At 34.9% G+C, this 12533-nt stretch overlaps 1 protein-coding gene across 1 annotated transcript in view; it reads right to left on the bottom strand.

The window, feature by feature from the left end:
* Positions 1-12533, bottom strand: part of DMD (dystrophin) — a 4487195-nt gene that overhangs the window by 2311586 nt on the left and 2163076 nt on the right. The window contains exons 40-41 of the mRNA XM_053707599.1: positions 8731-8883; positions 406-588 (exon numbers count right to left, since the gene is read on the bottom strand). Coding sequence (XP_053563574.1) covers positions 406-588; positions 8731-8883 — 336 coding nt within the window. The remainder of the gene's footprint in view (positions 1-405; positions 589-8730; positions 8884-12533) is intronic.

Here is a 12533-nt window from a genome sequence, read left to right as displayed (position 1 = left end):
TTAACTGAAGTATTTGATTCAAGAAATAATCTAAAGTTTGGAGTATAGATTGCTATACAAAAAAAAAAAAAAAGAATAAATTGCATGAGATGGAGAATTGAAAGTCTACTAATCACACACTGGTTTGATGATTAATGATGGAATAATCTGAAATGTTATGGAGATAAATACATGAGGCAACAAAAAGTAACATGCATTGATGACTACTAATTTCATTTGAAGCTGGTCGTGTGTAGGGATTTACAATATGTAAGACAATATAATATTGTACAAGTAATTGGTGCTAGATTAGATCATTTTAGAACATAAGTCATACATATGGCAGACTTCAATCTGCAAAGTTCTTCTTAGTGTTAGTATGATTTGGTTAGGTGCAAACAAAGAGGTTTGCTAGGAACAACTCACAATTTGTGCATAGTGCAGTCTTCTGAACGGAGCAAATTTGCTCTCAATTTCTCGCCAGCGTTTGTTGAGCTGGATCAGAGTTGGCTCTACTGCTTTGGCTGCCCCTTCCTTAGACAAACTTTCAGCTTGCCTGTGTACTGCATTCAGTTCTTCTTTCTTCTTCTCCAAATCTTCATCAATCTCCTAGTGAGCAAAACCAATACAGGGCCCAGGACAATTAGCTGACTATTTAAGGAACTAGTATTAGATGTAGCAGCAAAATACTTCTGGCATCACTCTTAGCTCAATCATTATTTTTCACTTTCATTGTAGCAAACAAATTGACAACGCATAATGGGAAAAGCTATGTATTTTTTAAAAAATGTAGTTACTTTATTCTTTAGTTTAAATTTAGTCTAATGTTTTCTGAATTAAACTTAAATTTGACTAACTTTATAGGAAATTAAGCAAATACAAAAATCTTTCTACTTTTTTTTAAGAATGGTAAATTAAAGCAGTAATGAAGCAAAATAAAATGATGAAAAATCATTTAACATATATAAATGACTAGACAATAAAATATGGACATGTTCTGATGACAGAAGTGTGCTAACATGAGAAAGAGGTCATCCACGTACTGTTTGTCATTAGTTCATCTGGAACAAAGATACACAATAATATGAGTTAATATTACAAACAAGTGAATAAATATTGAAATTTACTATATGATTACAAATAGTATTCTACAGTAGAAATTTAGTTCTTAAAATTTATATCATGCGTTTCAAAATCAATGCCATAGATTCCATCCCATTCAATTACTTTATTGTGTGTATTTTCTTGTCCAATGAGCTTTTCTAAATTTTTATACACATTTAGTATATTAAACAGTCTTTTTAGATAACATTTTTAGATCATATTGACCATGTTAAAGGTTTAGGTGCTAAAATAAGGATAAAAACCCTCTATTCTAATCCATCCATACATTTTTAGGGTCTACAAACCTCTCTTTTTAACACCAATTATTATTGAATTTTAGCACTTTGATGTTTTATGACAATGTTTTGATAAATAATTGGTTAAACATCACATCTTGTTATACACAAACTGTATTCAAAAACATAGCAATATATAAGCCTGTGTTAAATATACTGATTTGTGCAAAAAAATATAAATCCAGATATAATAATCTCTAATGTCACTGTCTAATGATATCAATTAATTCTGTAGTGGATGGATTGAAATGATTGTTTAAATTATCTTAAATTCTTGAAAAAATACTACTGTATGCCCTTATGTGTAAGACTTAAATATAGTACCATATTATCCTGAACTATTATGAAAAGTTACTCATGACAAAAAAAATGTAGTTCAAACTCTGAGCAAATTTATTAGATAATCCTCTGACAATCTCCATTAATCGAGAAGTAAATGGTATGGTCAATTGCAAGATGCATACTGTACTGAATTATATGGAGACTACATTTACTGCTTTTGATCATTATATGAAATAAAACAATGAAGATAACTCTAAATACACAATACTATATGAGCACTATCAGTTTACCTCTCAATCACCTAGATTACGAGTTCTGCGTTAGCCTTAAAAAGCAGCGTTAAGGGGTCCTAACGCTGGTTTTTAATGCCCGCTGGTATTATTAGTCAGGCAGGAAAGAGTCTACCGCTCACTTTCTTTCCGCGACTCGAGGCTACCGCAAATCCCCTTACGTCAATTGCGTATCCTATCTTTTCTATGGGATTTGCCTAATGCTGGTATTACGAGTTTTGGAAGAAGTGAGCGGTACAGCCTCTACCGACAAGACTCCAACCGCAAAAAAAAAAGTCAGTAGTTAAGAGCTTTATGGGCTAACGCCGGAACATAAGGCTCTTAACTACTGTGCTAAAAGTACACTAACACCCATAAGCAACCTATGAACCCCTAAACCGAGGCCCCCCCACATCGCAAACCCTATAATACAATTTTTTAACCCCTAATCTTCTGACCGAACATCGCCGCCACCTACATTATCCCTATGAACCCCTAATCTGCTGCCCCTAACATCGCCAACACTTATATTATATTTATTACCCCCTAATTTGCCCCCCAACATCACTGCCACCTACCTACACTTATTAACCCCTAATCTGCCGACCCAACATCTCCACCACTATAATAAATGTATTAACCCCTAAACCGCTGCACTCCCGCCTCGCAAACACTATAATAAATTGTATTAACCCCTAATCTGCCCTCCCTAACATCACCGCCACCTACCTACACTTATTAACCCCTAATCTGCCGTCCCCAACGCCGCTACTATAATAAAGTTATTAACCCCTAAACCTAAGTCTAACCCTAACCCTAACACCCCCTAGGTTAAATATAATTTAAATTAAACAAACTAAATTTACTATAATTAAATAAATTAATCCTATTTAAAACTAAATACTTACCTATAAAATAAACCCTAAAATAGCTACAATATAACTAATAGTTACATTGTAGCTATTTTAGGATTTATATTTATTTTACAGGCAACTTTGTATTTATTTTAACTAGGTACAATAGCTATTAAATAGTTAATAACTATTTAATAGCTACCTAGTTAAAATAATTACAAAATTACCTGTAAAATAAATCCTAACCTAAGTTACAAATACACCTAACACTACACTATCATTAAACTAATTAAATAAATTACCTACAATTATCTAAACTAAAATACAATTAAATAAACTAAACTATAATACAAAAAAACACTAAATTACAGAAAATAAAAAAAAATTACAAGAAGTTTAAACTAATTACACCTAATCTAAGCCCCCTAATAAAATAAAAAAGCCCCCCAAAATAATAAAATGCCCTACCCTATCCTAAATTACAAATTAATCAGCTCTTTTACCAGCCCTTAAAAAGGCTTTTTGGGGGGCATTGCCCCAAAGTAATCAGCTCTTTTGCCTGTAAAAAAAAGAAATACAATGCCCCCCACAACATTACAACCCACCACCCACACACCCCTACTCTAAAACCCACCCAAACCCCCCTTAAAAAAACCTAACACTAACCCCCTGAAGATCTCCCTACCTTGAGTCGTCTTCACTAAGCCGAGTCGAATTCTTCATCCAAGCGGGACAGAAAAGGTCCTCCATCCGGTTGAAGTCTTCATCCAAGCGGGGCAGAAGAGGTTTTCCATTCGATTGATGTCTTCATCCAAGCGGAATCTTCTATCTTCATCCATCCGGAGCAGAGCGGCAGCATCCTGAAGACCTCCGACGTGGAACATCCATCCTGGCCGACGACTTCCTGATGAATGATGGTTCCTTTAAATGACGTCATCCAAGATGGCGTCCCTCAAATAGGATTCTATCATCCAATCGGAATTAAGGTAGGAAAAATCTAATTGGTTGATTCAATCAGCCAATCAGACTGAAGTTCAATCTGATTGGCTGGTCCAATCAGCCAATCGGATTGACCTCGCATTCTATTGACTGATCGGAACAGCCAATAGAATGCGAGGGTCAATCCAATTGACTGATTGGATCAGCCAATCGGATTGAACTTCAATCTGATTGGCTGATTGAATCAGCCAATCAAATTTTTCCTACCTTAATTCCGATTGGCTGATAGAATTCTATCAGCCAATCGGAATTCAAGGGACGCCATCTTGGATGACGTCATTTAAAGGAACAGTAATTCGTTGGGAAGTCGTCGGCCAGGATGGATGTTCCACGTCGGAGTTCTTCAGGATGCTGCCGCTCCGCTCCAGATGGATGAAGATAGAAGATTCCGCTTGGATGAAGACATCAATCGGATGGAAGACCTCTTCTGCCCCGCTTGGATGTAGACTTCAAACAGATGGAGGACCTCTTCTTCCCCGCTTGGATGAAGAATTTGGCTCGGCTGAGTGAAGACGACTCAAGGTAGGGAGATCTTCAGGGGGTTAGTGTTTTTTTAAGGGGGGTTTGGGTGGGTTTTAGAGTAGGGGTATGTGGGTGGTGGGTTGCCATTTTAAGGGCTGGTAAAAGAGCTGAACTTTGTAATTTAGGATAGGGTAGGACATTTTATTATTTTGGGGGGCTTTTTTATTTTATTTGGGGGTTTAGATTAGGTGTAATTAGTTTAAACTTCTTGTAATTTAGTGGGTTTTTTGTATTATAGTTTAGTTTATTTAATTGTATTTTAGTTTAGATAATTGTAGGTAATTTATTTAATTAGTTTAATGATAGTGTAGTGTTAGGTGTATTTGTAACTTAGGTTAGGATTTATTTTACAGGTAATTTTGTAATTATTTTAACTAGGTAGCTATTAAATAGTTATTAACTATTTAATAGCTATTGTACCTAGTTAAAATAAATACAAAGTTGCCTGTAAAATAAATATAAATCCTAAAATAGCTACAATGTAACTATTAGTTATATTGTAGCTATATTAGGGTTTATTTTATAGGTAAGTATTTAGTTTTAAATAGGATTAATTTATTTAATTATAGTAAATTTAGTTTGTTTAATTTAAATTATATTTAACCTAGGGGGGTGTTGGGGTTAGGGTTAGACTTAGGTTTAGGGGTTAATATCTTTATTATAGTAGCGGCGTTGGGGACGGCAGATTAGGGGTTAATAAGTGTAGGTAGGTGGAGGCGATGTTAGGGAGGGCAGATTAGGGGTTAATGCAATTTATTATAGTGTTTGCGAGGCGGGAGTGCAGCGATTTAGGGGTTAATACATTTATTATAGTGGCGGTGATGGCCGGTCAGCAGATTAGGGGTTAATAAGTGTAGGTAGGTGGCGGCGACGTTGGGGGGCAGAATAGGGGTTAATAAATATAATATAAGTGTCGGCGATGTTAGGGACAGCAGATTAGGGGTTCATAGCTATAATGTAGGTTGCGGCCATGTCCAAAGCGGCAGATTAGGTGTTAATAGTATAATGCTGGTGTCAGCGATAGTGGGGGCGACAGATTAGGGGTTAATAAGTGTAAGATTAGGGGTGTTTAGACTCGGGGTTCATGTTAGGGTATTAGGTGTAGACTTAGAGAGTGTTTCCCCATAGGAAACAATGGGGCTGCGTTAGGAGCTGAATGCTGCTTTTTTGCAGGTCTTAGTTTTTTTTTCAGCCAGCTCAGCCCCATTGTTTCCTATGGGGATATTGTGCACAAGCACTTTTTTCCAGCTTACCGCTACCGTAAGCAACGCTGGTATTGAGGGTTGAAGTGGAGCTAAATTATGATCAACGCTCCCTTTTCTGAGGCTAACGCAGCCATTCAGACAACTCGTAATACCAGCGTTGTCTTAAGGGTGCGCTGGAAAAAAAGGCTTGTTAGCACCGCAGGTCTTTACAGACAAAACTCGTAATCTAGGCGATTGTTTTCTGTGCTATGGCAATTTACTAGGTCTGCACATAATGGCATCTACTTCTCACTGGACATTGAAATGAATTGACCTTTTACCTGCTATCACAATCACTAATAAACCATTATCAAAGTCTTCTTTTTTTTTAGAATAAGAAAAGAAAGCTGCATTTATCAACATAAGTTCGATACTGCCATTGGGAAAACCTCATGCATTCATAAATTCAACTGCAGCTTGTAATTAGTCGCCAATATTGCTTACGTTTTAAGAGTTTGTCAGATGATAACACCAACAATTTTGATCAAAAGTTGAAGTCTTTCAGTTAAAATCAGTATTTTAATATAAACATGTGATTCTGGTTTTAAAGAACAATATTTTAAATATATGATAGATTTGTTAAATAGTCTCTAATTAAATTATTTTTCAAAGGTACCATGATAAAAAACAATAAATAGAGCAGTGACCCATAGTTCCTGTATTTAATAAATAATACAGATATTAAAATGTGGAGCCCAATGTATTATCAATTGCATGTGAATGTGGCAATTATTATATGTATAGTATGCAGACAAAAGTACATTTATTAACTTAAAAGTGAACATATAACCTCCAAAAAACAAAAATATATTGCAAAGTCACATAACATAAGAACATCTGCACAATCTTTAGCAAGTAATTTAAAGTGTGAGAAGCCAGCTGTATAGTCTTTATCCTTTACTGCTTAGAACTCAAATGTTAAACTTGAAACTCACAAGCCATATATGGCCCTCTAATAATGTTCTGTCTGTAAGGTAATTGACCAACTTTCCAATTTTATTTGTATTTATTTATTTGTTTATGTATTTATTACTTCAAAGTTGGAAAAATTGTGAAAATTAATTTCAGTACTTTATGTGCTATACTTTACAATATATTGTGGGTGATCTAAATTATACTGATTTTTTTCAGCACTGCTGTTGATATCTCTTATCCCCTGTATGAATGCCAAAATATAATGGTACAATATTACCATTAGGTACTGCAGATGTAATTGGTTTATTTGGGTTTGGAACACTATGTGTAATTTTAGAGACACTATTTTAGAAATACATGAACATAAAGGTCTAAATGTTTGAAACTAGGTGCAGCTCATTTGAGTAATAGCTTCTTCTTGTAACTATTTATTATAAAATTATGACCATCAGAAATTAACTAGGATTAAAGCATTGAGAATAGGCAGTGATAATTATCTGCACCTGTGGTGAAGATATAAATAAGATATAAAATATGTTTTGAAAAGTTTAAACATTTCCCTGACTACTTGGGAAATCTTTGAAGATACCTACAAACAGAGTTTCCTTTAAAAAGACGTTTCTGCAAGCGTCTCATTCGAGAATAGTTATCCGCTATTGGTTGCCTAATCACATACCCCTACAGGAAGGGGGTCATAAGCAACCCAGAGAAGAATCTAGCATTTTCCCCAAAATTATACGGAAATTTGAATAAACTGTAATCAAGGTAATTTCTTTCTGCAACTTTAAGTGTTTCTATTCTGAAAAGGTTGTTCATTTTTAGGCATTTTTGTCTATGTACAGACTATCCATATAGAAAGTCATGTACTGAAAAGGGATCATATTTATGGAAGCCAATACATCAATTTGTTACAAATTTTACAATAAATGGTTAAGAGATACCAAGTAAGATACAAAGTATGAGGTACTGGTTTATCAAACTGCAATGTAAAAAAGGCTTACCAACCTATTAAGTGTGCAACCTCTAATAATTTTTTCTCTGTATCAAGTCTTTTTATTGTATCCCTGCATAGTGCTGACAAATCTGCATTACAAATAAATATACTAAGGATAAATATTATTATGATAATTTTACATTTTTTAAAATGAGTTTGATTGCACATATTTACTTTATTGGGATAAACTACTACCTCCTTTTATGTTTGAAATTATAAAGGTTCCCCACTCTTCCACCAGGGTTTTCCCTTTAGAACTATTGGTTTCATTGAACATTAAAAAGAAAAAGATGGACAACCTTGAATGTTTCTGTGAGTTGTGTGCAACATTTACAGGTAAAGACAAAGGTTTCTTAAATCTGCTTTTACTGTCCAGGAACCACTGAGAAATCTTTCCAGACTTCAAATTCATTATTAGCATGATAATGTTTATATCAGAACTGACACAGAAGATATCAGCTATTTTTTAATAAAAAAATTTAATTGCATTGTGTGGCAAATACATTTTTGCCTCAGACATCCTGTGGTAACTGGAAAGAGAAATCTTGAGTAAGAACTTACTTTTCTAAGAGCTATACTTCCATGATCAGATTTTTTTTTTTATGTGACTTTGAATTATACTTTTACTTTTTTAGAAATATATATTAATATTTTAATTTGCTATTGATTGACGTATAATAATTGCCTACATTTCTATTATTATTATGCTTAACATAATAATTATTATTAGCATTATTCTTGAAATAGGTTCTTAAATGTGTCCTTAAAGCAAACGTGAATCGGAAGAGCTCAATAACTCCTTTATTGTTACTGCATGTAATTAAAAAATATGATACATTATTATATAATTGAATTTGTAAGATGCTAATAAACGTGTAAAATAAACTCCATGGATAGGAAATGTAAAATTGAATGTGTTTGCCAAATTTATTTACGCTCTCTCTCCTGAACATGGCAATCGAATATCAAATGTAGCATTTGCGTATTAATATTGGAATGTTTTTTCCAATAAATTTGAATGTAATTACATGTAAACATGGAATGTAACTTTTAGATTTTAACATTCTAATGTTTATTCTAATAGAATGCAATCTAAGCCTATGGAAATTAACTTATAAATGTTGCATTCAGATATTCAAATTTTACATTCAAGATTTAAATGTTAAAATTCACTGTATAAAAACATTTATTTTCAAGTGTCCCAAAGCAAACATTTGTCCATCCCTAATGAATGCAATGTTATTTTATTATGCAGATGCAAAACAACAATACCTTTAGTTTCTGTTCATCTTTGGGATCTGGAAGACTGGCTATTTTTTTCTCAATATCATTGAGACATTTCAATAGGTCATCTGACTGCCTCTTGTATTGGTACCACTGATGGGAGATCTCGGAAGCCTTATTTCTTCTTTGTGATCTCAAAACCTATTAAAATAAATTACAAAGTAAAGTTAGAATTACACAATGAAATAAAACCAATACTATAATGTGAAACAACAAAATAAAAATGGTTTGCCTTGAGAAAATAATAATGAATATCAATTATTAGTTTTGTGGTTCTTTTGCTTTTTACTGGTTATTCACCTGGAAGATTGTTACGAAACTATTAGCAATTCATAGGATGCTTACTGTAATATAAAATGGTGGTTGGGAAGTGAGCCAGAGAGCAAAAGAGCACATGTTTGGTGATACATTTTTTTTATATTTGTACAATCATTTGTAGCATTAAAATAAAAAATAGATATGAAAAACTAAATAATATGTTCATGATTGATATGGAACTCAGCAAATTTAAAATACTTTTTATTTTACTTCTATTATCACATTTTATTCTTTTACTTTCTGATCCTTTAATGAAAAACATACTTTTGTAGAATCAAGGGAAGCAATGCTGTTGATTGGCGGCTATGCACATATGCCTCTAGTTATTGGCTTACCAGGTGTGTTCATCTAGGTCACAGTAGCTAATTGCTTCTGTATGTATGTATGTATTACGTACTTGTAAAGCGTGGCTAATCACCCGTAAGGGTCTCAAGGCGCTGCTCATTTTATCAACCTTGAAAGGATGAAAGGCTGAGTGGAACCTGCAACCCTTGAGATGCTACAGAGCTCAGCCACAGTGCCATAGCATGCTGAGCTTTCTTCTCTGAAGCTGACTTTAATTATGAAATGAACCCATTTGCAGGGGTTAAACTTATAGTTAAAGGCAAGCAATTGTGCAATAACAAAATTATTTAACACATTAGGGAATTTTTTGTATTTATAATACTGCTGCTTTATAGAGCATAATCACAACATATAGCGGTTAGATATATGCGTATATAACAAAAAATGGGACCCAAAAAATTTGAACAAAAAATATGAGATGAGGCTTACAAGAGTATATTCTGGAAACGTGAGCAATATCAGTGAACTCAACATGTTTTAGCCCTATATTGGGACTTTATTCAAGACAAGTTTCTAGAATATACTCATATTTGGTAAGCCTCATTTAGCATTAGGTTTACAATATTTACATTAGTGGTTTTGCACTATGTTTATTTTTTTAGGTTTTCACTTCACATTTGAGCATCCACTACATTGGAATATATTTTTAAGTAATCAGTCAAACAATCACATTTTTGGAACATATTTGGATTTTATCTTTTGGATGGACTTACACTATTAGGATATTCATATTTTTATTAGGATAATCACTTTTGGACACTATCTTTGACAATTTTTTCACATTATAATTTTGTTAAAATTTTTTGGGTCCCATTTTTTTGTCATATGCGCATATATCTAAACACTATCGCCTAGATTTAGAGTTTGGCGGTAGCCGTCAAAACCAGCGTTAGGGGGTCCTAACGCTGGTTTTTACCGCCCGCTGGTATTTAGAGTCAGTCATTAAAGGTTCTAACGCTCACTTTGCAGCCGCGACTTTTCCATACCGCAGATCCCCCTACGCCAATTGCGTATCCTATATTTTCAATGGGATCTTTCTAACGCCGGTATTTAGAGTCGTGGCTGAAGTGAGCGTTAGAAATCTAACGACAAAACTCCAGCCGCAGAAAAAAACAGGAGTTAAGAGCTTTTTGGGCTAACGCCGGTTCATAAAGCTCTTAACTACTGTACTCTAAAGTACACTAACACCCATAAACTACCTATGTACCCCTAAACCGAGGTCCCCCCACATCGCTGCTACTATAATAAAAAATTTTAACCCCTAATCTGCCGACCGCACACCGCCACCACCTACGTTATACTTATGTACCCCTAATCTGTTGCCCCTAACACCGCCGACCCCTATATTATATTTATTAACCCCTAATCTGCCCCCCTCAATGTCGCCGACACCTACCTACACTTATTAACCCCTAATCTGCCGACCGGACCTCACCACTACTATAATAAATGTATTAACCCCTAAAGCTAAGTCTAACCCTAACACTAACACCCCCCTAAGTTAAATATAATTTAAATCTAACAAAATAAATTAACTCTTATTAAATAAATTATTCCTATTTAAAGCTAAATACTTACCTGTAAAATAAACCCTAATATATCTACAATATAAATTATAAATATATTGTAGCTATTTTAGGATTAATATTTATTTTACGGGCAACTTTGTAATTATTTTAACCAGGTACAATAGCTATTAAATAGTTAATAACTATTTAATAGCTACCTAGTTAAAATAATTACAAAATTACCTGGAAAATAAATCCTAACCTAAGTTACAATTAAACCTCACACTACACTATCAATAAATTAATTAAATACAATACCTACACATAAATACAATTAAATAAACTAACTAAAGTACAAAAAATAAAAAAGAACTAAGTTACAAAAAATAAAAAAATATTTACAAACATTAGAAAAATATTACAACAATTTTAAACTAATTACACCTACTCTAAGCCCCCTAATAAAATAACAAAGCCCCCCAAAATAAAAAAATGCCCTACCCTATTCTAAAATTAAAATAGAAAAGCTCTTTTACCTTACCAGCCCTTAAAAGGGCCAATTGCGGGGCATGCCCCAAAGAATTCAGCTCTTTTGCCTGGAAAAAAAAAACATACAATACCCCCCACCAACATTACAACCCACCACCCACATACCCCTAATCTAACCCAAACCCCCCTTAAATAAACCTAACACTAAGCCCCTGAAGATCTTCCTACCTTATCTTCACCACACCGGGTATCACACCGATCCGTCCTGGCTCCGATGTCTTGATCCAAGCCCAAGCGGGGGGCTGAAGACATCCATCCTCCGGCTGAAGTCTTGATCCAAGCGGGCAGAAGAGGACATCCAGACTGGCAAACATCTTCATCCAGACGGCATCTTCTATGTTCTTCCATTCGATGACGAACGGCTGATCTTCAAGACCTCCAGCGCGGATCCATCCTCTTCTTCTGATGACTAGATGACGAATGAAGGTTCCTTTAAGGGACGTCATCCAAGATGGCATCCCTCGAATTCCGATTGGCTGATAGGATTCTATCAGCCAATCGGAATTAAGGTAGGAAAATTCTGATTGGCTGATGGAATCAGCCAATCAGATTCAAGTTCAATCCGATTGGCTGATCCAATCAGCCAATCAGATTGAGCTCGCATTCTATTGGCTGTTCCGATCAGCCAATAGAATGTGAGCTCAATCTGATTGGCTGATCCAATCATCCAATCGGATTGAACTTGAATCTGATTGGCTGATTCCATCAGCCAATCAGAATTTTCCTACCTTAATTCCGATTGGCTGATAGAATCCTATCAGCCAATTGGAATTCGAGGGACATCATCTTGGATGACGTCCCTTAAAGGAACCTTCATTCGTCATCTAGTCGTCGGAAGAAGAGGATGGATCCGCGCTGGAGTTCTTGAAGATCAGCCGTTCGTCATCGGATGCCGCCTGGATGAAGATGTTTGCCGGTCCGGATGTCCTCTTCTGCCCGATTGGATCAAGACTTCAGCCAGAGGATGGATGTCTTCAGCCCCCGCTTGGGCTTGGATCAAGACATCGGAGCCAGGACGGATCGGTGTGATACCCGGTGTGGTGAAGATAAGGTAGGAAGATCTTCAGGGGC

Source organism: Bombina bombina, chromosome 3 (genome assembly GCF_027579735.1).
Source record: "Bombina bombina isolate aBomBom1 chromosome 3, aBomBom1.pri, whole genome shotgun sequence".
NCBI lineage: Eukaryota > Metazoa > Chordata > Amphibia > Anura > Bombinatoridae > Bombina > Bombina bombina.
The sequence above is the reverse complement of the archived record's forward strand: the minus strand, read 5'-3'. Positions and strand labels throughout refer to the sequence as shown.